The 26,864-nt window shown below is 32.8% G+C and overlaps 1 protein-coding gene across 2 annotated transcripts in view; it reads right to left on the minus strand.

Annotated features, from left to right (window-relative positions):
• Positions 1-26,864, minus strand: part of LOC134721349 (ranBP-type and C3HC4-type zinc finger-containing protein 1-like) — a 244,662-nt gene that overhangs the window by 123,400 nt on the left and 94,398 nt on the right. For both annotated transcript variants that reach the window (XM_063584289.1, XM_063584290.1), the window contains exons 5-7: positions 25,681-25,858; positions 3,113-3,300; positions 619-792 (exon numbers count right to left, since the gene is read on the minus strand). In XM_063584289.1, coding sequence (XP_063440359.1) covers positions 619-792; positions 3,113-3,300; positions 25,681-25,858 — 540 coding nt within the window. The remainder of the gene's footprint in view (positions 1-618; positions 793-3,112; positions 3,301-25,680; positions 25,859-26,864) is intronic.

The following is a 26,864-nucleotide window of genomic DNA, read 5'->3' on the forward strand; positions in this document are numbered from 1 at the left end:
TTATTCAACAACTTGGTCAAATATCAACTTGTTTTCGCATACAGTTGTAAATATCGTTCATAGTAAAAATAGTGCAGGAAAATGTTCAATCATGATTTCTATTGATTTCTATTGATTTTCTCTTCAGCCAATGCCTATCCGCAAAGTATTGTTTGTGATACTTATTTGCAAAATGAATTTAAATTCATCTGTATTGTCGATGAACATTCATTCCTTTTTTATTCAAGCTGTAATTTTTCAAAAGAGTAGCAACTCAAAATATCCAAGAATCAGAATTCGAACACTAGTACTACATTATCTTGGAGCAGAAAATTGCGATAGTCTGTCTCACCGGAAGTTGAGACCAACGCCTAAGGAAAGTAGCTATAGCAAACTTTCCTAAAAAGATGTTCCATATGAAGGTTGATAATGAATGTAAAGTGATAATGAAAGAGACTTTTTAATCTTACACTAACAAAATTAAGGAGCGGGGAATATATCAAATGAATAAACAAACTTGAAAGTCAACAATAAACTGATTAGCCAAGTCAAAAAAGAAAACTAACCAGTAGATAAACTACAGTCTTCTACAAAACACAACATAGAAAACTTAAGAGTGAGCTATGTGATAGTACATACCTGTTGTGCTTTCCGCTCATCCTCTTGTACTCTTTGTAATCTCTCTAATTCTTCTTTGGACATGATATAATTATCTGGTATCTTATAATCTCGTGGTCTTGGTTGAGAGCACATTTCACACCCAGGACGAGTTGGAAGATTTAAAAATGTACATGCTTGACAATGCCAACCAACCTATCAAAAACAAATATTATCTTTTGAAAATTAAGAAATTGCATCGCTGTGCACAGCTGGATAAGACTGCAGAGACTGAAAGGATGGGGCCAAAATAGACACAATATTCACGCTTGATACAGTATATGATTTGAATTTATATTTAATTTTTTGCTTTAGTGCAAAATACCATGATGTTGCAAATTAAATACCCCCCCCCCCCCAAAAAAAAAAAAATTGTGCCCCCCTCCAATTTTTACCTCTACCCTTTCCCTCATTCAAAAAAAAATCTTTCCCTCAAGTCAGTATTTCAATTCAAACTTCTAATGGAGTTTTCAACCATAATTACCCACTTTAATACATCGTAAAAGTTTTAAAATATAAAAGGACACACATAGTCATGGCTAAAATTAATAATAAATAAAAGTAACTGCTAAAATTACTTGACAGCTAATTACCTCATGACCATCATCCTTCCTCTATACATCATTTACAAGCAGTGGAAGGAAGTTATTCAAACATTGGTTTTTAAATTGATTTTGATTACCTACCTTACACTGCTTTTCAATTGTCTCAATTGTCCTTTAACCAGAAAACCTCTGGTTTTTCCACTGTTTTTGCACCTTATTTCGAAATGATTTGAGCCATAACCCCCCAAAGTCAATCCTGACCATCCCTTTATAGTATGGAAACTTGTGGTATAGTTTCAGAAAGATTCATACACTCAAACAAGTTATTGTCTGGAAACTACATAAATGCTTATTTTGGCCCTCTTTTTGGCCCTCAATTCCTAAACAGTGGGGACCATAACCCCCAAAATCAATCACAACCTTCCTTTATTGGATATAAACCTTTTTTTATTGATTTCTATTTACTTATTATAAAGTTATTATCAAGAAGCCTAACGTCTTTAGACGACGCTGACTACGACGACTACATGATAGCAATAAATGACCATTTTGTGATTATAAGCATTATGTTTAAGTTTCAATTCATTCGTTTGAGGCAGACTAAAATAAAAGATAAGAAAGGAATAATTCAGTTATTTTTACATTTGTAAAAGAATAACTATATAATGGTTAAAGTGACGCAACCATTATTCATACTTATTCTGTATTTTTTGTTAATTAGCGTTGTGTATAAGTTTAATAATACATTAACATTAAGTTGAGGCAAATTAAGGTAAGAGAACGAAAACTAACTTTGGGACGTACATAAGCACAGACCAAATATATAATGCCCATAAAATGGGACATAAAAAACTTGTTGAAACTGATTATTTTAGCGACCATAACTCTGCACAAAATCATCAGACTGGAAAAAATTCAAACTTGAACTTTTACTTGTTATGATGAAACGAAATACTAACTATCAAATCAATATTTGCAATAATGACAAATAAAAGTGTTGTCAAGACACTGATAATTTTAGTGAATTTTGTAAATCAAAGGACCATAACTCTTCACAAAATCATCAGACCTGAACAAAGTTCTAACTTGGTCTGTCATGATAAATATACAAAACTAGAGGCTCTCAAGAGCCTGTGTCGCTCACCTTGGTGCATATTAAAAACAAATCCTTCTATTCAGATCTACCGATAATAACTTCTTTATATTTTAGGTTTACTTTAGGCTAGATAAAAGCTTGAAAATAAGCAAATAAAATAATGGGGTCACCGACCTCGTTTTCGATTTAAAACGCCATCTTTTCATGGAATTTTGAAATCGGGTCTTCTTGTCAATAGCAGTATAATATTTTTTTTAATGTTGGCATCCCATAAAACTTGTTTGTTCTGTTAACGTAGTTGTTGATACAAACTATTTCTATAATATTACCATTTTCTGAGTGGAAATTAATAACGATAAGTTGCTATAATAGTTTTCCTGCCTTTTTTATTTCAGGTCAACTGAGCTTGACCTTTTGCATATAGTGTGAAAAAATAGACCTCAAAACTAAAACTAAATTTTGACAACTGAACCATGAAAATGAGGTCATGGTAAGATGACATCTGCTCGTTGGACATGAACACTTAACAATCCTTCTATACACCAAATATACTAGACCTATTTCTTATAGTATCAGAGATATGAAATTGACAACCAAAACTTAACCTTGTTCAATGACACTCGAAATGAGGTTGACATGGCATTCAATACACTGTACTACAAAGTGATACTCCAATACTCAAGTACTTGTTGACATCCCTGATTAAAATTGATCGTAAATTATTCTGAAATGTGTATAACTTAGGAGCTTTTTTTTACTCTCAAGACTTTTTTGCATCAAAAGCCTCTGGATTTTTTTATTATTTTAAATGTTATAAGACTTTTGAATTAATTACTGATTTATCTAATGCACTAGCAATTGCTTCTTCTCTTGCTGGTTGTGGTTTCTTGGCTGGTGCTTTACCAAATTCTCTTGGTGTTGGAGATGTAGAAGGTTTTCCAATCATTTCTGCATTAGAACATGGCAACTCCTTCATTTGATTCTGAGATAAACCTGGTTCAGTCATCACAGTGTCAACATAACCTGTAGTAAAAAGAAACATAATTTTATTTTTTTTATTTTTTTAGTTATCCTATTCTAAAGTCCTTTTGTAATGGTGTGCTAGTTGGTAAATCTTATAGGCCATCTTTAAAAATTACAGGCTTACCTACTACAGACCCCATAAGGAGACTCCTACATTGCCTCAAAACTATAATTAATAGCAGAATAAGGACAACAAATTGCAAAACAGCTATGATCTTAGAATTTAAATATGTGAACATTCGCATTCATTACAATTCAATAAGTGAACATTCACATTCATTACGATTCAATAAGTGAACATTCACATTCATTACAATTCAATAAGTTTAATATCATCTATGTATTGGTTACCTAAACTACAACCAGATGCTCCGCAGGGCGCAGCTTTATACAACCGCAGAGTTTGAATCCTAAACATTGGGGCAAGTATGGAAACAGCTCTGAATTTGAATTGTGACACAACATAGATTTCTGTCACAGAATGAATGTGGTCTAAGAACTTAAAATAAAAAATTTTAAAATTTTGATTTGGACATTTACCTATTATGGTCCAATATCCAAAATCTTAAAAAATGGTTAGATTCAGCATATCATAGAACCCCAAGAATTCAATGTTTGATGAAATCAAATAATGTTCAATTTTAGACCTTTTAAACCTCAATGTGGACCAATTTGATAACCAGGCCCAAATATTAACCAGATGCTCCGCAGGGCGCAGCTTTATACGACCGCAGAGGTTGAACCCTGAACGGTTGGGGCAAGTATGGACACAACATTCGAGCTGGATTCAGCTCTAAATTTGGATTGTGATTAAATACTTGACACAGCATAGGTTTCTGACACAGAATGAATGTGGTCTAATGAACTTAATTTTTTTTTTGCCTTTGAGCTATTCACTATATCCCCCTTTCCCTTATTTCAAAACTGATCTCAATTCAAATTTCTAATGAACAATAACTACTCATTTAAATACATCATAGAATATTAAAATGTAAAAAAAGTGCTTGTTATCACTGAATGGTAAAGATTGTTTTAATCTATCAGTTGGTAGTAAAAGTGAATATACATTGTATATTGTATAAAACAATGATTTAAGTTAATTAAACTACTATTCTGGACAAAGAAAGATAACTCCAATTGAAATCCAATTGGAATTTCTTGCTATTGCACAATAGTGTGCAATTAGATATTTCTTGCTATTGTGCAATACTGTGCAATTGAAAATATTTGCTATTGCACAATACTGTGCAATTGAAGATTTCTTGCTATTGCACAATACTGTGCAATTGAAGATTTCTTGCTATTGCTGAATACTTTGCAATTGAAAATTTCTTGCTATTGCAAAATACTTAATATAATAATTTTGAATCCTGATTTGGACCAACTTGAAAACTGGGCCCATAATCAAAAATCTAAGTACATATTTAGATTCAGCATATCAGAGAAGCCCAAGAATTCATTTTTTTTTTAAATCAAACTTAGTTTAATTTTGGACCCTTTGGACTTTAATGTAGACCAATTTTAAAACTGGACCAAAAATTAAGAATCTACATACACAGTTAGATTTGGCATATCAATGAACCCCAATTATTCAATTTTTGATGAAATCAAACAAAGTTTAATTTTGGACCCCGATTTGGACCAACTTGAAAACTGGGCCAATAATAAAAAATCAAAGTACATTTTTGGATTCAGCATATCAAAGAACCCCAAGGATTCAATTTTTGTTAAAATCAAACTAAGTTAAATTTTGGACCTTTTGGACCATAATGTAGACCAATTTAAAAACGGGACCAAAAATTAAGAATTTACATACACAGTTAGATTCGGCATATCAAATAACCCCATATAAAACATAACGCCCGTAATTTAAATGGCGCATTTAAATGGGCCAGAAACATATAGTGTGTACTTAATAATAACCCTGGTTATTCAGTGTGCACCACATCTTTGATGGTGTGTTCAAATTTCATTGATTTCTATTTACTTAAACTTAAGTTATTGTGCGAAAACCAAGAATAATGCTTATTTGGTCCCCTTTTTGGCCCCCAATTCCTAAACTGTTAAAACCAAAACTCCCAAAATCAATCCCAACCTTTCATTTGTGGTCATAAACCTTGTGTCAAAATTTCATAGATTTCTATTAACTTAAACTAAAGTTATAGTGCAAAAACCAAGAAAATGCTTATTTTGGGCCCTTTTTGGTCCCTAATTCCTAAATGTTGGGACCAAAACTTCCAAAATCATTCCCAGCCTTCCTTTTGTGGTCATAAACCTTGTGTTAAAATTTCATAGATTTCTATTCACTTTAACTAAAGTTAGAGTGCGAAAACTAAAAGTATTCGGACGACGACGACGACGACGACGACGCCAACGTGATAGCAATATACGACGAAATTTTTTTCAAATTTTGCGGTCGTATAAAAATTTAAATACATGCATATGGTTAGATTCAGTATATTGAAGAACCCCATATGTTCAATTTTTGTTGAAATCAAACATAGTTGAATTTTGACCCCGATTTGGACCAACTTGAAAATTGGGGCAATAATAAAAAAAATCTAAGTAAAGGTTAAGATTCAGCATATCAAAGAACCATTCATTTTTTTTAAAATCAAACTAAGTTTAATTTTGGACCCTTTGGATCTTAATGTAGACCAATTTGAAACATGACCAAAAATTAAGAATCTAAATACACGGTTAGATTTGGCATATCAAAGAACCCCAATTATTCACTTTTTGATGAAATCAAACAACGTTAAATTTTGGCCCCTTTTGGCCCCTTATTCCTAAACTGTTGGGAACAAAACTCCCATTTATTTTCATTTCACAAAATTTCATAGATTCCTATTTACTTATACTAAAGTTATTGTGCAAAAACCATGATAAATGCTTATTTGGGACCTTTTTTAGCCCCTAATTCATAAACTATTGGGACCAAAACTCCCAAAAATCAATCCCAACCTTCCTTTTGTGGTCATAAACCTTATTTTAAAGTTCATAGATCTCTGTTTACTTATACTAAAGTTATTGTGGGAAAACCAAGAAAAATGCTTATTTTGGCCCTTTTGGCCCCTAATTCCTAAACTGTTAGGACCAAAACTCCAAAAATCAATTCCAACCTTCTTTATATGGTCATTAACATTGATTAAATTTCATAGATTTCTATTAAGAAAACAGTATTTCTTTTATTATAGGTATATCAAATATTCAAGATTTAGGTACATGTAATTAACAGTTATTATTAGGGGCAAATCTCAAAGGGATCACACTGTCACAATACCCGAAACAACCTCAAACATTTAAATTCGAACTGGGCTTGAGCATGCACATGGCAAGCAAAGATGTCTTCTAATTATCATGAATAAAATATGAATTTTACAATGGATGTAGATAAAAAAAAAAGTTACAAATAACTGTATTGACATTGAATAGTGCACTGTATAATCTTCTGATGACATGACTCTTGGATTTAGGAATATTAAAATGTTTTAACACATATATTGAAACATTTTTATGATATTGTAATTATTGTATTTATATATGTTGGCCTAATTTGTGTTGTATGGCCTGATAGTTGTTTACCAAATAATTATATAACTCTGCAGTTTAGAAATCACTGGAACAATCACAGATACTTATGGAATGATTGGAACTTTCTATTTGACGATTCTAGAATGATCCTCATAAAAGATGCGTAATTTAAACTTCTACTTTTTACTAGAAACTTCCGTTGTAACTTTATGGTATATTCCGTTCTAGCGTGTTCTAGAATTTTCCGTCACAACTATATATATACACCCACTAAAGTTAAATAATTAGAATTATACTTAGACTTAGACATCGATAGACATTAGTATTCACAGCATTTGGATTGACACTTTTATTCTACAAACAACATCATACTGGATTGTGACCTTAGTATAGTGAACGTAATATTCAAATTGGATTCCGAAAGATTTCCGGATACAGATAAAGAAAAAAGATTGGACTCATATTTGACAGTTAAGTTGACAGTAATATTTGTGAAATACTTCTTGTAAACTTTTGTATAATAAATATTGTTAAATTTTGATATTGATTTGTGTCTTTTGTTGGCTACAACTTAAAGGCGATTTCTGGCCGTAACAGTCCGGGATCTTAAAAATATTTTATTCAAAATTTGTTTAGTATTTTTATTATAACTAGCCAACAAAATTCTACAAAATGTCATTTGATGCCGGTAAATTTTTTAAAACGCCAGACCTGGAGAGTTTTGATAATTTAAAGAAAGAGGAATTAGTGTTGCTTGCTAAACATCTGAAATTAGTTTTTAAAGTATCTATGAGAAAACAAATTATAAAAAATTTGGTTATAGACAAATTTGTTGAATCAGAAATTTTAGGTGAAGAGGCTCTTGATCTTAAGGTCGAAAATGTTGAAGCCTTTAAATTAAAACAGCTTGAATTAGAACATAAACTTAAATTAAAAGAACTGGAAATGAAGGAGATGGAGAAAATAAAAGAACTTGAAATGAAGGAAAGATTGGAAATGGATAAAAAAGAAAAAGAAGATGAATTTAAATTAAAAGAACTTGAAATGAAGGAAAGGTTGGAGATTGAGAAAATGAAAATTGAAATGGTCAAAGAAGAAAGCAACACTAAACTCCAGTCGAAATCAGATTATTTTGATGCAGCAAAAAACATACGTTTGGTTCCAAAATTTTGTGAAAAAACAATTGATAAGCATTTTCCACAGTTTGAGAAAATTGCTAAAAATTTGAAATGGCCAATGACATATTGGACTACGATGCTGCAAAGTGTTTTTTGAGGGGAAGGCCGCTGAAATATACTCTGCACTTCCATCAGAAAAAAGTTCCGATTATGACACGGTAAAACAGGAAGTTTTGAAGGCTTATGAGCTAGAACCAGAAGCATATAGAAAGAAATTAAGATCTTATAAAAAGTTTGATTCACAAACCTTTGTGGAATTTGATCGGGAAAAAGAAGATCTATTTGATAAATGGCTTACGTCAAAGAAAACAGATAAAAATTTTAATAATCTAAGACAATTGATTTTATTAGAAGAGTTCAAACAATGTGTTCATTTAGAATTAACAAGTGAAACTGCGAGCTACTGCTCAATGATGATACCCCCGCCGCAAGTGGATAATATAAATAGTGTAAAAATATGCAAGTGTTCGGTAAACAGGAAGTTGTCGAGTGATGAATCTGAAAACGCATCACATGGTATAGCTGACTTATATAAATCCTGAAGACAAATTTCAGAAATCCTTGTATTGTAGTTCTTGAGAAAAGTGTGACGAAAATTTTCAACTTGGCTATCATGTGTAAAATCATACAAGTGTTCGGTAAACAGGATGTTGTCAAGTGATCAATCTGAAAACGCATCACACGGTAAAGCTGACTTAGATACACCCTGAAACCAAAGGAGTCGGTCCGGTAAGGACCGATTTTGGCCTCAAATTTCATGTCCATTTAACGAAAGATGTTGACCACTTTTTAAACACTTAAGTGTCTATTTTAATTGATTCAATTAATTTATGTGAAAGATTTTAACTAATTTGGTCATTAAAAACGCTCCGATTCAAGCTCAAATATGAAAAATCTACCAAATATGCTGAAAAATGTCACTTTTCAGGTTTTTTTTTTGTCAAAAATGAAAATGGCCGCATCCTTGTTCATCCTCAACCTTTATATATGTTATGTATTATCATCAAATACAACTTACATTTAAATATTTTGGATGAACACGAATGCGGCCACATTCGTTTTACACAGAAACTGTCTAAAATTTAACCAAAATACTAGAATTGTGAAGATTTCAGTAATTTAGCATGACTTACTGGTGCTAGTACTCGATATATGCACAACGTATTGTCAAAAACAGCCCATATTTATGTAGCAGAAGCATTCTACTGTTTAATAAATAACTAAAAGTATACATTTCAACAATTTTGTAAAACTGCTATATTTTGGGGCCAAAAAGGGGTCTTACCGGACCTACTCCTTTAAGAAATCCTTGTATTGTAGTTCCTGAGAAAAATGCGACGAAAAAATAAATAGTGTAAAAATATGCAAGTGTTCGGTTAACAGAAATCTTTGTATTGTAGTTCCTGAGAAAAGTGTGACGAAAATTTTCAACTTGGCTATTATGTGTAAAATCATACAAGTGTTCGGTAAACAGGAAGTTTTCAAGTGATCAATCTGAAAACGCATCACACGGTATAGCTGACTTAGATAAACCCTGAAACCAAATTTCAGAAATCCATGTATTGTAGTTCCTGAGAAAAATGCGACGAAAAATATTCATGGGACGGACTGACTGACGGACGGACTGACGGACGGACAGACTGACGGACAGAGGTAAAACAGTATACCCCCCCCCTTTTTTAAAGCGGGGGTATAAAAACACATTTAGACGACAAAACTGTTGAGTCAATAAATGATGCAGCTGTCATTTCAGATAATTATACTCTTTCACATAAAAGAAGTTTAAAGGGTCAAAATGTTAATACTTCCAGTGGAAATTACAAAAATCAAAGCACTGAGCGTACTGATAGTAAGCCTGTTGCACAGAATAAGAGTCAGTCCAGTTATAATATGTCTAGTCCAAAATTTGATACTTTTGAGAAGAAGTCACTGATTTGTGCTTATTGTAAGAAGAATGGTCACCTGATGGCTGATTGTTTTAGACTCCAAAAGAAGAATGAACGAGATAATAAGCCGAAGACCAGTGCATGTACGACACCTTACATTTCCAGTGCGTTGGAATGTCCTGCGAGTCAGGCTTTTAAGTCCAGTTTTTGTGATTACATGGAGGAATATAAACACTTTTATCTGATGGGTTTGTTTCTATTATTGATGATACCACTCATCAGCCTATTCAGATTTTACGGGATACTGGAGCTTCCCAGTCTTTATTGTTAGAAGGTGTGTTGCCTTTGTCCGAGAAGACTTCTGTTGGTGCCTCCGTTTTGTTACAAGGTGTAGAGTTGGGTTGTATAGATGTTCCTCTCCATCGTATTTATCTGAAGTCAGATTTGATAACTGGACCAGTTATTGTGGGTGTTCGTCCTAATCTCCCTGTTGAGGGTGTTACATTATTGCTAGGAAATGATCTAGCTAGGAACAAAGTGGTTGCTGAACCAATTGTTACCAGTGAACCGGTGGTGGATGTTAAATCACCTGAAGATGATGCTGAATTATATCCAGCTTGTGTTGTTACTAGGGCGATGACTAGAAAACAACAAGATGAGAATTTGCAAGAAGACAAATTTGATTACATGGACCTTTCTGACACTTTCATAGCTGACATTGAAGGTCCTGGTAGCTCAGAAAAGGCCATTACAAAACCACCTAGTGTTAACAAGAATGTTATTATGCCATGGCCAGACGTTAACAGCCATTCATTAGACCGAAAGAATTTATCCGAAGAACAACATAAAGACCCTGAGGTTCTTCAGCTCAGCCAGAGAGCTCAACCACAGGAGGAAGCAGACAAAGTGGCCGAATGCTATTACCATCAGGACGGCATTTTAATGAGGAAGTGGAGGCCTCCTGATGCTACCCCAGAGGAGGAATGGATAGTGGTGTACCAAGTGGTGGTGTCTAAAGTTTATAGGCAAGAAATTATTGGTCTTGCCCATGACACCCGCTTGGCTGGACACTTAGGTATCAGGAAGACTTGCCTTAAGATCTTGCAGCATTTCTACTGGCCTAAACTTAGAAATGATGTTGCAGAATACTGCAAATCATGTCATATATGCCAGGTTGGTGGTAAGCCGAACCAAAAAATACCACCAGCACCACTTCTGCCTATTCCAGCCTTTGACGAACCTTTCAGCAGAGTTCTAATTGACTGTGTTGGACCTTTACCAGAGACCAAGACTGGAAATGCGTATTTATTGACGATCATGTGTACATCTACTCGCTTTCCTGAAGCTATTCCGCTCAGAAATATCAAGACACCTACTATAGTCAAAGCTTTGATCAAATTTTTCACGTTATTAGGACTTCCTAAGTCTATACAGTCCGAACAGGGATCAAATTTCATGTCAGGTTTATTTCAGCAAGTCGTGTACCAGTTAGGGATTGCTCAGTACAGATCAAGTGCTTACCATCCAGAATCTCAAGGTGCCTTAGAACGTTTTCATCAAACATTGAAGAACATGATTAGAACTTTTTGTCTTCAATTTGATAGAGACTGGGATGATGGAGTTCACTTTTTACTTTTTGCGGTCCGAGAGGCTGTTCAAGAATCCCTTGGATTTAGTCCCTTTGAGTTTGTATTTGGTCACACTGTAAGGGGACCGTTAAAAATGATAAAGGAAAAATGGCTTAAAAGTGGTGCTGGTGGTATTTCCGCTATATAGATGACGTTCTTTCACTAAACAATTCAAAATTTGGTGACTATGTGGATCGCATCTATCCCATCGAATTGGAGATAAAGGATACTACAGATACAGTTAAGTCGGCTTCATATCTTGACTTACATCTAGAAATTGACAATGAGGGTCGGTTGAAGACAAAACTTTACGACAAAAGAGATGATTTCAGCTTTCCAATTGTGAACTTTCCATTTCTAAGTAGCAACATTCCAGCAGCACCTGCATACGGGGTATATATCTCCCAATTGATACGATATTCCCGTGCTTGCATTTCCTATCATGATTTTCTTGATAGAGGGTTACTGCTCACAAGGAAGCTATTCAACCAAGAGTTCCAAATGGTGAAGTTGAAATCATCCCTTCGTAAATTTTACGGCCGCCATCACGAGTTGGTTGACCGTTATGGAATAACCGTTTCACAAATGATATCGGATATGTTCCTTACGTCGTAACTACAATCCCCTTCCCTTTCATGAATTTGACCTACCGAATTAGACTATTTACCGGATTTGTAATCACATAAGCAACACGACGGGTGCCGCATGTGGAGCAGAATCTGCTTACCCTTCCGGAGCACCTGAGATCACCCCTAGTTTTTGGTGGGGTTCGTGTTGTTTATTCTTTAGTTTTCTATGTTGTGTCATGTGTACTATTGTTTTTCTGTTTGTCTTTTTCATTTTTAGCCATGGCGTTGTCAGTTTGTTTTAGATTTACGAGTTTGACTGTCCCTTTGGTGTCTTTCGTCCCTCTTTTACTGAACATACTGACTTGAATCTTTTAGACTATGTATCTAGATTTAAAGAAAAATTGTTTACTGCTTGTCAAATTGCTCAGAAAAACTTTAAAAATGTACAGAACAAGATGAAAATATGGTATGATAAAGATGCCAGGGACAGAGTTTTTGAGCCTGGTGATAAGGTACTTGTATTTTTGCCAGTCCCTGGACATCCTCTACAGGCTAAATATTGTGGTCCTTATACAATAGAGAGTAAAATTAATGATTTGAATTATATTGTAAAAACTCCAGGTCGGCGCAAACAAAATAGAGTGTGTCATATTAATATGTTAAAACCATATTTTGATCGTACTAATGTATGTGAGAATAAACCAGTTGCCACTTTAGGCATGGTTAAATTTGAGAACAATCATGACAAACCAGATGTAATTGAACCACCTTTTAGTTGTAAAACTATGGAAGAGACAGTAAGATTGAAAAATTCAGAAATTTTGTCAAATTTAGATTCAAAACTTGCACATCTGTCTTTTGATCGTAGAGAAGAAATAAAAGCTTTGGTATTTTTTTTTTTAAATCTTTTTCCAGATGTGCCAAACAAAACCACTGCTGTTTGTCATGATGTTGATGTAGGAGATGCTTCTCCAATTAAGCAACATCCTTACCAGCTCAATCCACTCAAACTTGCAGGTATGAGAAAAGAAATTAAATATATGCTTGACAATGATATTATCAAACCGAGTAACAGTGAATGGAGCTCTCCTTATCTCCTTGTGCCAAAACTAGATAAAACCTTTCGTTTCGTGACTGATTTCAGAAAAGTCAATTCAGTCTCAAAATCTGATTCCTATCCGATTCCAAGGATAGACGATTGTATTGACAACATTGGTCAAGCAAAATTTGTGAGCAAATTTGATTTATTGAAAGGTTATTGGCAAGTTCCATTGACACAGAGAGCTCGTGAAATATCAGCTTTTGTTACACCAGATGGCTTATTTCAATATACTGTAATGCCTTTTGGCATGAAAAGTGCCCTAGCTACATTTCAAAGAATGATCAATAATGTTATAAAAGATTTAGACTGTTGTTATGCTCATATTGATGATCTTATTGTATGTAGTGATAGCTGGGAACAACATATAACACATTTGTATGATACTTTTGATAGATTGTCACAATCAAATTTTACTGTTAATCTTGGTAAAAGTGAATTTTGTCAGGCCAATGTTGATTATTTAGGGCATACGGTTGGCTAAGGTCAAGTGAAACCTATTATGGCTAAAGTGGAAGCCATTACCAAAATTCCTCCTCCTACAAATAGAAAACAACTTATGAGATATTTAGGCATGATTGGATTTTACAGGAAATTCTGCTCAAATTTTGCTACTGTTGTTCAACCATTGACGGAAAAATTCTAAATTTATCTGGAGTGAATATTGTCAAAAAGCTTTTGAAAATAGCAAATCACTTTTAATTAATATTCCAGTTCTGATTACTCAAGACTTTGAAAAACAATTTAAACTTGCCGTTGATGCAAGCGATGTAGGAATAGGAGCTGTTTTATATCAAGAGACAGATGAAAATGTTGAAAAACCTATATCATATTTTTCTAAGAAATTAGATAAACATCAGAAAAATGATTCAACTATTGAAAAAGAGTGTTTTGCAATGTTGTCAGCACTTCAACATTTTGATGTATATTTGAATCCAACTGTGCATCCTGTTCTTGTTTATACTAATCATAATCCTCTCACCTTCATGCAGATGGAGTTTATTGTTACAAGAATATGATGTAATTGTAAAACATATTAAGGGTAAAGATAATGTAATAGCAGATGCTTTATCTAGAGCTTATTAAATTACTTTGTATATAATATGGTTTTTTTTGTTCATACTATTCATGATAAGTTTTTGTTACACTAAAGCTTTTTTTAAGGGAGGAGGTGTTATGATATTGTAATTATTGTATTTATATGTGTTGGCCTAGTTTGTGTTGTATGGCCTGATAGTTGTTTACCAAATAATTATATAACTGTGCAGTTTAGAAATCACTGGAACAATCATAGATACTTATGGAATGATTTGAACTTTTTATTTGACGATTCTAGAATGATCCTTATAAAAGATGCGTAATTTAAACTTCTACTTTTTACTAGAAACTTCCGTTGTAACTTTATAGCATATTCCGTTCTAGCGTGTTCTAGAATTTTCCGTCACAACTATATATATACAGACACTAAAGTTAAATAATTAGAATTAGACTTAGACTTAGACATCGATAGACATAAGTATTCACAGCATTTGGATTGACACTTTTATTCTACAAACAACATCATACTGGATTGTGACCTTAGTATAGTGAACGTAATATTCAGATTGGATTCCGAAAGATTTCCGGATACAGATAAAGATAAAAGATTGGACTCATATTTGACAGTTAATGTGACAGTAATATTATTTGTGAAATACTTCTTGTAAACTTTTGTATAATAAATATGGTTAAATTTCAATATTGATTTGTGTCTTTTGTTGGCTACAATTTAAAGGCGATTTCTGGCCGTAACAACATCTTTTGGTTATAAGTACATTAGATTAGAATTTCCACCATTTTGAACAAGTGAATATGCTCTTCAAAACAGTGATATTCAAAGTGTCTTCTTAACTTTTTAGAGTGAAGAAAAAAATTGAGACAATATATTTATGCATTTGGTATAAAACTAGATCTGTTTTTATTTACGAGATAACTTTTAAAAGGCAAGGATAAAGCATTCAAGTTGTCTGTTGTGAGTTGTGATCTTTCAGCAGTATTTTGACATTAAAATACACAACTTAAATTTATTTTTTCTACAAAAGAGGGACGAAAGATACATGATGGACTTTCAAACTCATAAATCGAAAATAAACTGACAACGCCATGGCTAAAAAGGAAAAAGATAAACAATAGTGCACATGACACAAAAAAGAAAACTAAAGAATAAGCAACACAAACCCCCCAAAAACTAGGGGTGATCTCAGGTGCTCCGGAAGGGTAAGCAGATCATATGTACTCGCATTCTGACTTTTTAAATGCCCAGTTGATAAGAGATGTGATTTTTTTCTTAATAAGAATATGAGGCAAATATATAGGGTAGAAAAATCAAAACTTTGCACAGATTCAAAATCACCAATTCTATGCAATTTATCAAGTTATTCCAATAGTTTTGACACTCCAAAAGTAATTAATTATACTATTTTCAAAGGCCTTATTTGAACAATTTATTATAAGGTTTTTTAATTGTTCCAAGTGTACTAGTAAGAAGAATAGACAATTTAGTATAAGAACAATGGCTTGAAGATGAAATAAATCTATATTTGTAAGGTCTTTTGTGTAGCTTAGGAAGTCAGTACAAAGTTGGGACTTTCATTGTATTTGGTTCTGCTTGTAACGAAGTAGGTAAAAGTTTGTGTTTGTAACAGATGTCGTTTTTTGAAAATGAAGTAAGTTGGAATGTTGGTGAATTCGTGATTTCCTTTTGCAGAACACCAATATAAACTTTAAGTCAAACAATAATGATATTATTAGCAGCTTTATCAGCCGGGACAAAAACAATTTCCTTGGCTAGTTCTTTAGTTTATGTTTGATACGTGAAATAGGGTTTTTATGGTTGTTGTTAAGAGTAAAATGTTTTGTAAAATGTTGTATTCGAATATCAACTATCTTCATTTCGGAATTAAAAAAAAGAGTCCAAAGATTTTTTGTCAGCTTTTTCCCCCGTTTTACCCATTTCAAACAGTAGGTACGGAGTAGATGATATTACGACACTATTAATTGGAATAATTAATAATTGACGGGGAAAGATATTTAGGTCCTTGACTGAGGAATGATTTTAACTCTCAGTCGCGAACGATGTTCAGTTCTCATGTTATGACATGGGAAATGGGACCATAAGTGTATTCGGAATAACTGCAATTACATCCCAAAAGAAAACGAAAACAAAATCCATCAGGATCCCAATAAAATCCCGGTGAAATTGTCGGGATAAGCCGGGATAAGCATCTGGAGTCGGGATCCCATTCGGGATAAATATCTGAAACTGGGATCCCATTCGGGATAACTGTCTGAAGCTAGGGTTCAAGTCTAGATGAAATGGGATAATATCAGACACTGGGATCCCAATCAGAATTGTCTAAAGCTGGGATCCCAATCAGGATAATTGTTTGAAGCTGGGATCCCATTCTAGTTGAAATGGTAAACGTATGAACCATAATCATGTTGTTGAAAATATGTAAGTGTTTGGTTTGTGTATATATGTCTCTGATAACATCAAGTACAGGTTATTGGTGACAATTAACAATGTGTATGACACAAAAGCTGTCAGGTGAAGCCAATCATTAAATGGGTCACTTAATTTTCAGTTCGACAGATATTTCCTTAATAGTGAGAAAAATGCAGAAATTTCAACCCCCCCCCCCCCCCCCCAATCTTGGATGTTTCTGATGTTCCCAAAGTTCACATAATTGCGTTTCTTTTAGTAGTCGTCTGGCATCAATGATAAGATAGTGATCGAAATCGTAAAAATCTTGGTTTCTCAACTTGTGTAAAATGTAAAAAAATCATGACCGCATGTTTTTTTGTTATTGTACTGAACAGTCCGACCCTAGAAAATACCGTCCTAGATAATGCAGCCACTAATTTATCTCCATGAACCCTGTGGCGATTAATAAAGTTTTCTTTTCTAATATATTTAGTAACCAGATGCTCTGCAGGGCGTAGCTTTATACGACCACAGAGGTTGAACCCTGAACAAATGGGGCAAGTATGGACACAACATTCAAGCTGAATCCAGCTCTTAATTTGGATTGTGATTAAATAGTTGACACAACATAGGTTTCTGACACAGAATGAATATGTTCTAATGAACTTAAATTTTTTTGTTTTCTCTTAGAGCACTTCACTATGCTGTTGAATATTAATCCTCTCAAAAAAATGCATGAAGAAATTTTCTTTTTATTTATGAAATTTCAAATGTGAACCAGATGCTCCGCAGGGCGTAGCTTTATACGACCGCAGAGGTTGAACCCTGAACGGTTGGGGCAAGTATGGACACAACATTCAAGCTGGATTCGCTCTAAATTTGGATTGTGATTAAATAGTTGACACAGCATAGGTTTCTGACACAGAATGAATGTATTCAAATGAACTTAAAATTTTTGTTTTCTCTTAGAGCAATTCACTATGCTGTTGAATATTAATCCTCTCAAAAAAATGTTTGAAGAAATTTTCTTTTTATTTATGAAATTTCAAATGATAAAAATTGAACCCAATTTTTTAATCACATCCCCCTTTCCCTTATTCCAAAACTAATCTCAATTAAAATATTCTAATGGAGTTTGCAACAATAACTACTCATTTAAATACATCATAAATATTAAGATATAAAAAAAACTGCTTGTTATCACTGAATGGTAAAGATTATTTAAATTTATCAGTTGGTAGTAAAAAGTGAATATACATTGTATATTGTATATAACAAAGATTTAAGTTGATTCTGGACAAAGAAAGATAACTCCAATTAAAAAAAATTCTTGCAGATATTTCTTGCTTACTATACTGGACAAAGAAAGATAACTCTTAATTAAAAAAAAATTTGCTATTTCACAATATTGTGAAATTAGATATTTCTTGCCATTGCACAATACTGTGCAATTGAAAAGACTTGCTATTGCACAATACTTAATATAATAATTTTAGATCCTGATTTGGACCAACTTGAAAACTGGGCCCATAATAAAAAATCTAAGTACATGTTTGGATTCAGCATATCAAAGAACCCCAAGATTTCAATTTTTGTTAAAATCAAACTAAGTTTAATTTTGAACCCTTTGGACTTTAATGTAGACCAATTTGAAAACAAGACCAAAAATGAGGAATCTACATACACAGTTAGATTTGGCATATCAAAGAACCCCAATTATTCAATTTTTGATGAAATCAAACAATGTTTAATTTTGGACCTCGATTTGGGCCAACTTGAAAACTGGGCCAATAATCAAAAATCTAAGTACATTTTTAGATTCAGCATATCAAAGAACCCCAAGGTTTCAATTTTTGTTAAAATCAAACTAAGTTTAATTTTGGACCCTTTGGACCTTAATGTAGACCAATTTGAAAACGAGACCAAAAATTAAGAATCTGCTTACACAGTTAGATTCGGCATATTAAAGAACCCCAATTATTCAATTTTGATGAAATCAAACAAAGTTTAATTTTGAACCCTTTGGGCCCCTTTTTCCTTAACTGTTGGGACCAAAACTCCCAAAATTAATACCAACCTTCCTTTCATAGTCAAAAACCTTGTGTTAAAATTTCATAGATTTCTATTTACTTATACTAACGCTATGGTGTGAAAACCAAGAAAAATGCTTATTTGGGTTCCTTTTTGGCCCCTAATTCCTAAACTGTTGGGACCGAAACTCCCAAAATCAATACCAACCTTCCTTTTGTGGTCAAAAACATTGTGTTTAAATTTCATTGATTTCTATTAACTTTAACTAAAGTTATTGTGCGAAAACCAAGAATAATGCTTATTTTGGCCCTTTTTTGGCCCCTAATTCCTAAACTGTTGAAACCAAAACTCCCAAAATCAATCCCAACCTTTCTTTTGTGGTCATAAACTTTGAGTCAAAATTTCATAGATTTCTATTAACTTAAACTAAAGTTATAGTGCGAAAACCAAGAAAATGCTTATTTGGGCCCTTTTTGGCCCCTAATTCCTAAAATGTTGGGACCAAAACTCCCAAAATCAATACCAGCCTTCCTTTTATGGTCATAAACCTTGTGTTAAAATTTCATAGATTTCTATTCACTTTTTCTAAAGTTAGAGTGCGAAAACTAAAAGTATTCGGACGACGACGACGACGACGACGACGACGCCGACGTGATAGCAATATACGACGAAATTTTTTTCAAAATTTGCGGTCGTATAAAAATTGAACCCAATTTTTTTTTTTCACATCCCCCTTTCCCTTATTCCAAAACTGATCTCAATTAAAATTTCTAATGGAGTTTGCAACAATAACTACTCATTTAAATACATCATAAAATATTAAGATGTAAAAAAAACTGCTTGCTATCACTGAATGGTAAAGATTGTTTTAATTTATCAGTTGGTAGTAAAAAGTGAATAAACATTGTATATTGTATATAACAAAGATTTTAGTTGATTCTGGACAAAGAAAGATAACTCCAATTAAAAAATTTCTTGCTATTGCACCATATTGTGCAATTAGATATTTCTTGCTTACTATTCTGGACAAAGAAAGATAACTCTAATTAAATTTTTGTTTGATATTTCACAATATTGTGCAATTAGATATTTCTTGCTATTGTGCAATACTGTGCAATTGAAAAAGACTTGCTATTTTAGATCCTGATTTGGACCAACTTGAAAACTGGGCCCATTATCAAAAATCTAAGTACATGTTTGGATTCAGCATATCAAAGAACCCCAAGAATTCAATTTTTGTTAAAATCAAACTAAGTTTAATTTTGGACCCTTTGGACTTGAGTGTAGACCAATTTAAAAACAGGACCAAAAATTAAGAATCTACATTTAGATTTGGCATATCAAGGAACCCCATTTATTAAATTTTTGATGAAATCAAACTAAGTTTGATTTTGGACCCCGATTTGGACCAACTTGAAAACTTGGCCAATAATCAAAAATCTAATTTCATTTTTAGATTCAGCGTATCAAATAACACCATGGATTCAATTTTAGTCAAAATCAAACTAAGTTTAATTTGGGGACCCTTTGGACCTTAATTATGTAGACCAATTTGAAAACGGGACCAAACATTAAGAATCTACATACATAGTTAGATTCGGCATATCAAAGAACCCCAATTGTTCAATTTTTGATGATTTCAAACAAAGTTTAATTTTGGACCCTTTGGACCTCAATGTAGACCAATTTGAAAACAGGACCAAAAATTAAGAATCTACATTCACAGTTAGATTCGGCATATCAAAGAACCCCAATTATTCAATTTTTGATGAAATCAAACAAAGATTAATTTTGGACCCTTTGGGCCCCTTATCCCTAAACTGTTAGGACCAAAACTCCAAAAATCAATACCAACCTTCCTTTTATGGTCATGAACCTTGTGTTTAAATTTCATAGATTTCTATTTATTTATACTAAAGTTATGGTGCGAAAACCAAGAAAAATGCTTATTTGGACCCCTTTTTGACCCCTAGTTCCTTAACTGTTTAGACCAATACTCCCAAAATCAATACCAAACTTCCTTATGTGGTCATAAACCTTGTGTTTAAATTTCATAGATTTCTATTCACTTATACTAAAGTTATGGTGCAAAAACCAAGTAAAATGCTTATTTGGACCCCTTTTTGGCCCCTAATTCCTAAAATGTTGGGATGAAAACTCCCAAAATCAATACCAACCTTCCTTTTGTGGTCATTAACCTTGTGTTAAAATTTCCTAGATTTCTATTCACTTTTACTTAAGTTAGAGTGCGAAAACTAAAAGTATTAGGACGACAACGACAACGACGACGCCGCCAACGTGATAGCAATATACGACGAAAATTTTTCAAATTTTGCGGTCGTATAAAAACTGGCCAGTAATAAATATTTTTATGCGATACCCTTGATTTATTTATAATACCGTTACGGAGACAGATCAACTTCTGGACGATATAAAATGGGACGAGATTGTCATTTCGACTTTAGTGTCCTGTTAAATACGTCATAAAAATCTCATTACGCTGATTTATGGAGGATCAAGATGAATCCGATGCAGATGTTTTCAGATTAGTGCATAAATAATAATAATTGAACATGTGTATATAATGATTATAAATATAATTTATTGAGGAACTATGATTTGTATGGTTTTTATTTGAGCAAATCAACACCAGAAAGTCTAAAAGCATAAACTGAAAATATATTTATTCTTAACATATACAATGAATAAACTTGTTGTCACATAACAGGCATAATCAACTAATTTTTATAGTTCATTCTTATGTTGTACTGTTATACCACTGTCCCAGGTTAGGGGGAGGGTTGGGATCCCGCTAACATGTTTAACCCCTCCACATTATTTATGAAAGTGCCTGTCCCAAGTCAGGAGCCTGTAATTCAGTGGTTGTCGTTTGTTTATGGGTTACATATCTGTTTTTCGTTCATTTTTTTTATATAAATAAGGCCGTTAGTTTTGTCGCTTGAATTGTTTTACATTGTCATATCGGCCTTTTATAGCTGACTATATGCGGTATGTGCTCTGCTCATTGTTGAAGGCCGTACGGTGACGTATAATTGGCAATCATACCACATCTTCTTTTTTATATAACTGGTAGTATGTAAAAATTTAATTCAGTTGTGTGAATGTTTATTTGGTGAAAATAATAAGTCGCTAGTTTTGTTTTATCTTAAGGGGATAAAAGAGGGGGAGGGTAATTAATTTGATTCCAAATCGCTTCTACTGTATAAACATGAAATAATTAGGTCTTTCCACCTTTCGGGTGGAAAGACCTTTTAAATTTTGTTTTGATATTAGGTCGTTCCACCTTTTTGTGGAAAGACCTATAGGTTTTGTTCTGATTATTAGGTCTTTTCTATGCTGATTAATTTTTTTTTTCTTACGCCTAATTTTGTTCTTGCGATAAATATTTGTTTCGCAATATGTAGCTTAGATATTTGGTATATGATATCGAACAGTTTATGTGCTTTTGAAATTTACCCTGCTTAACCGAATACTTTTCTTTATAGGAGTTATAACCCCAAACACTGTTTTCCTTGTGTCCACGAATCCTACGTAACCGTAAAAGATTACAACAAATTTGTTTTACAAAATTGCTCGTTATATCCTTCGCATGAATTGTCCTATATTGACCGATGCAATATGAACGCTCCATATGAGAGTTATTTCCCCTTATGCATTTGATATAAGTGATATGCATTTCTATCTTGTAAACCATTAATGATAGACACCTAGGATCTTTTGAATTGAGGTCCTTGGTCCAAAACAATGAAAATAAGGTCAAGGTCATATTCTAATTTTTGAATATGGCTTATTTTCAATCATTTCCATAAACTGTATAAGATATCAACAAATTATTTGTTCTAAATTGTTAGTTGCAACATGTCGTAACAAGTAAATTTTGATTGCAAAGGTATGTTGAACGTGAATATGAGTTTTCTCCCCTCTTGTATTCAAAAATATGTGTATGGTGATATAACTGATCAATGAAATAAAATTAAGAACTATGGTCTTTTGATTTGAGGTCCTTGGTTTATGACCTTGAAATTGATCTCAAGGTCATATCTTAATTTGACGTTCTAGATTTTGACCTTTGCTTTTACCTCACATGTATACATGATAAAGCCATGAGACTTCTGGCAAAAAGGTATCAAACCATTTAACCTTCAAAAAAAACAACCGGAATGGACCTTGTGTAAACTGGAAGTAGCTATTTTTGGTACTTTATTCATATGAAAGTATATATAACTAGATATTTTTGGAATCAGAGTCAAGTTAATATTAAAATATAATCGGAAGTAACATTTTTCAAACCGGAAGTAACAAATCATCTCCCTTATTTAAAAAAAAAAGTATAGAAACCATATATTTTTGAAATCAGCATACAATAAGCTATCATTTAACAATTAAATTGACATTTCAAACTTAATTTTAGAACTTTCATATTATAATACATTGTTTTTTGCTGGAAAGACCTTCAATTGTTCTTCTGCCTATTTTTTTTTCTTGCGTAGTATCGTTGTTTAATAAGTTGTCCCATAGATTTTGGAATATGATATCGTCTAGTTAATATGCTTTAAAAATTTACAACGGCGTAACAAATAAAGGCAACAGTAGTATACCGCTGTTCAAAACTCATAAATCCATGGACAAAAAACAAAATCGGGGTAACAAACTAAAACTGAGGGAAACGCATTATATATAAGAGGGGAATAACGACACAACACTGAAATGTAACACACACAGAAACGGACCAAGCATCAGACAAAATCCCACGAAAATGACAAATATAACATGAAAACCAAATACATGAATTTTGGATAGACAAGTTCCGTGACACGTCTTATTGCAATGTGGATTTACACTAAACAAATAAGAGAAAACAAACGACACAAGGTTAAAATGTAACACACACAGAAACGAACAATAATATAACAATGGCCATCTTCCTGACTTGGTACAGGACATTTTTAAAGGAAAAAATGGTGGGTTGAACCTGGTTTTGTGGCATGCCAAACCTCGCACTTTAATGGCAATGTTAAATATAACATTGAAATGACAAGATAATATAACAAGGCTACAATACAAATAAATAGGAGAACATATAAGACAAAGAAACACATGATAAATAGATAACAAAAAGTATCAGGTTTAAAATTAAATACGCCAAAAACGCGCCTTGTCCACACAAGACTAGACGACACAAGAGGCCCAGATATAAAAGATCGAAAGTGAAAAAAAGGTACAAAGTTGTACAGCACTGAAGATCAAAAGTTGAAAAAGGTTGTGTCAAATACAGCTATGTTTTTATGCTTGGGATAAGAATATCCTTATTATTTAGAACAATTAAAGCTATTGCAAACAGTAAATTTTATCAAATGAATATAAAACAGATTAATGAGTTAAGTCTGCCAATTGATATTTTATCGTATGTTTTTCTATGTTGTGATGTTATGCTTTTGTTTCAGAAAAAGGGAGAAGGTTTGGATCCATTAAAACGTTTAATCCCGCTGCAAATGATTGCACCTGTCCTAAGTCAGGAATCTGATGTACAGTAGTTGTCGTTTGTTTATGTAATATATTCGTGTTTCTCGTTTCTCGTTTTGTTTATATAGATTACTAGTGACGTATAAAAATGACGTCACATACTATGGTGAAAAGGCACAACAATACGTCAAATAGGGCTATGTTTTTATGCTTGGGATAAGAACATTCTTATTAATTAGAACAATTAAAGCTATTGCAAACAGTAAATTTTATCAAATGAATATAAAACAGATTAATGAGTTAAGTCTGCCAATTGATATTATATACATAATGAAACTGAAGTAACTAATTACAGAAAACTAAACCCAAATACATAATGCTAAGACCAAGACAGAATAGACACACCCAACTCAGTCCAGACCTCAACGCAATAAATCATAAAAATGACGTCACATACGATGGCGAAAAGGCACAACAAGTACGTCACATTTGAATTTATGAAATTTATGAAATTTGAATACTTTACGTTGTAAGAGTTATCTCCTCAAACACAGTTTTTCTTGTGGCCACTATTCCTTCGCAACCTTAAAAGATTACGACAAATGTAATTTACCAGATTGCTCATTACATCAAATGAATAAGGATATTCATTTGGACCTAAGCTATATGGAGACTCCATATGACAGTTATTCCCCCTTTTTCATTTGATTCAAGTGATATGCATTTTTAACTAGTAAATCATAAGTGATAGAGACGTAGTGTCTTCAGATTTGAGGTCCTTGGTCCAAAAAAATAAAAAATCAGGTCAAGGTCAAAGGTCAAGGTCATATTCTAAATTTAGATTTTGGCTTATTTTCACTTATTTTTAAATACCATATGACATATTGACAAATAATTTTTCATAAATTTTTAGTTGCGACATGTCCTTGCTTGTATATTTTGTTTGAAAGGGTGTGCAGAGAATAAATGGGAGTTTTGTCCCATTTTTCATTTAGAATTACGCGTAAAGTAATATTACTCTTTAACCAAACATATTAAACTAGGGTCTTCTGATTTAAGGTCCTTGGTTTGTGACCTTGAAATTTAGGTCAAGGTCATAGGTTAAAAGGGCCTTCTAGATTTTGACCTTTGCTTTAAATTCATATTAATACATCATTAAGCCATAGGAACTAACATTTTAAACTGATTTTTCATAATTCATTATCAAAATAGATCTTTACTAGTGGAAAGACCTTTAATTGTTCTCTGAACGATTGGTTTTTAATATTTCTATTGAATTTGTTGCTTCAAAACGTTTAGAACAAATGATTCTTTGTGGATATTTTTTTATACTTTTAGGGGATTTAATGATATTTTTAAATGGAGGTGCCAACAGATTGCATGCAGATATTCCAGTTAAAATCTTATTTCTATTTACTTATACTAAAGTTATCATCCAGAAATCATCCTTCTTCAGATGACACTGACGACGACGTGATACCATGTGCGATCATATAAAAAGAACCAACCTGAAACTGTCATACGATGCTTTTTATCAAGGCCTACTGATTTCGCAGACACAAGATATAGAAAAACTGTCTGACCATTTGTTACTCTAAGTTTTTGTAATGTCTCTTCATCCTTTGGTATTCTTTTACCAACTATCCATTTCTGTACCTCTACTGGAAATTTATGCTTAAAAAGCATCTGAAGATAAAAACAATGACAAATTTATAACAATATTTGAAATTCCATAAGCTTTTATAATTGCATTTAAAGAATGGTAATGAATGATTAAAACTATTGAGCTTATACTCTATTTGGAGCTAGCTCTAACATTGTGAACTAGCATATAAATCATGGCGTTTAAACTCTCTTATTTGTTGATCTTGAATTGGTGAGCCTTCTCGGTTAGCACTTTTTTTCTATCTTCTATAGTTTTGCTCAACAAACAAACTAAAAGATTATATAAGCTCTGAGGGGAACGATAGCCTGTTTTGGCTGCTACACATATTCTTTCCAAAAAAATAAATTATCTACACATTTATGGCACTGGCTCCATGGAAATGTAACAGTTATAATCTTCTGTAGTTGTTTTGCTAATTTTTTTGCCAATAAGATTAAAATGACTATCACAAAATATCTGGACTCTGAAAATGAAAACACTGATTCCACCAGTTTCAACATTTCGGCAAAGTGCCTTCACAATTGACTTGTATTGTTATGTTTCATTTGGGGTTTTAAGCAATGCTTAGTCAAGTTAGTTGGATATGGAATTCTGAGGTAAACATACAATCAGTAATGGACGGTAGTGAAATCATATTACAACCTCACACATATATATATATATAAATTAACACAGACGTGTGTGAATAGCAGCTCACCACCCTTTATAATTTTAATGACTTACTTTCATTTTCTATTCATCTCAACTATTTTCATTTTCACCTACAATTTCTATTTTTATCGATAATGTTGTCCCCTAAACATCCATTATTACAACACTACTTCACTGTTTTATTTGAACTATATATTTGTCCTCAAGACGCCACACTTGCTGGCGAAACATGTTGACCTAATAAACCAATACCATGCGTTGAAAATTTGAGTGTTGTCTTTTGTGGCGACATTTCTTATTTATTTTAAGACAACTGTGGATACCTAGCAATATCCACTCATTTTTAACCTATCACACAATCCCCACTTATGGTGT

This window comes from Mytilus trossulus, chromosome 6, assembly GCF_036588685.1.
Source record: "Mytilus trossulus isolate FHL-02 chromosome 6, PNRI_Mtr1.1.1.hap1, whole genome shotgun sequence".
In the NCBI taxonomy this organism is placed as follows: domain Eukaryota; kingdom Metazoa; phylum Mollusca; class Bivalvia; order Mytilida; family Mytilidae; genus Mytilus; species Mytilus trossulus.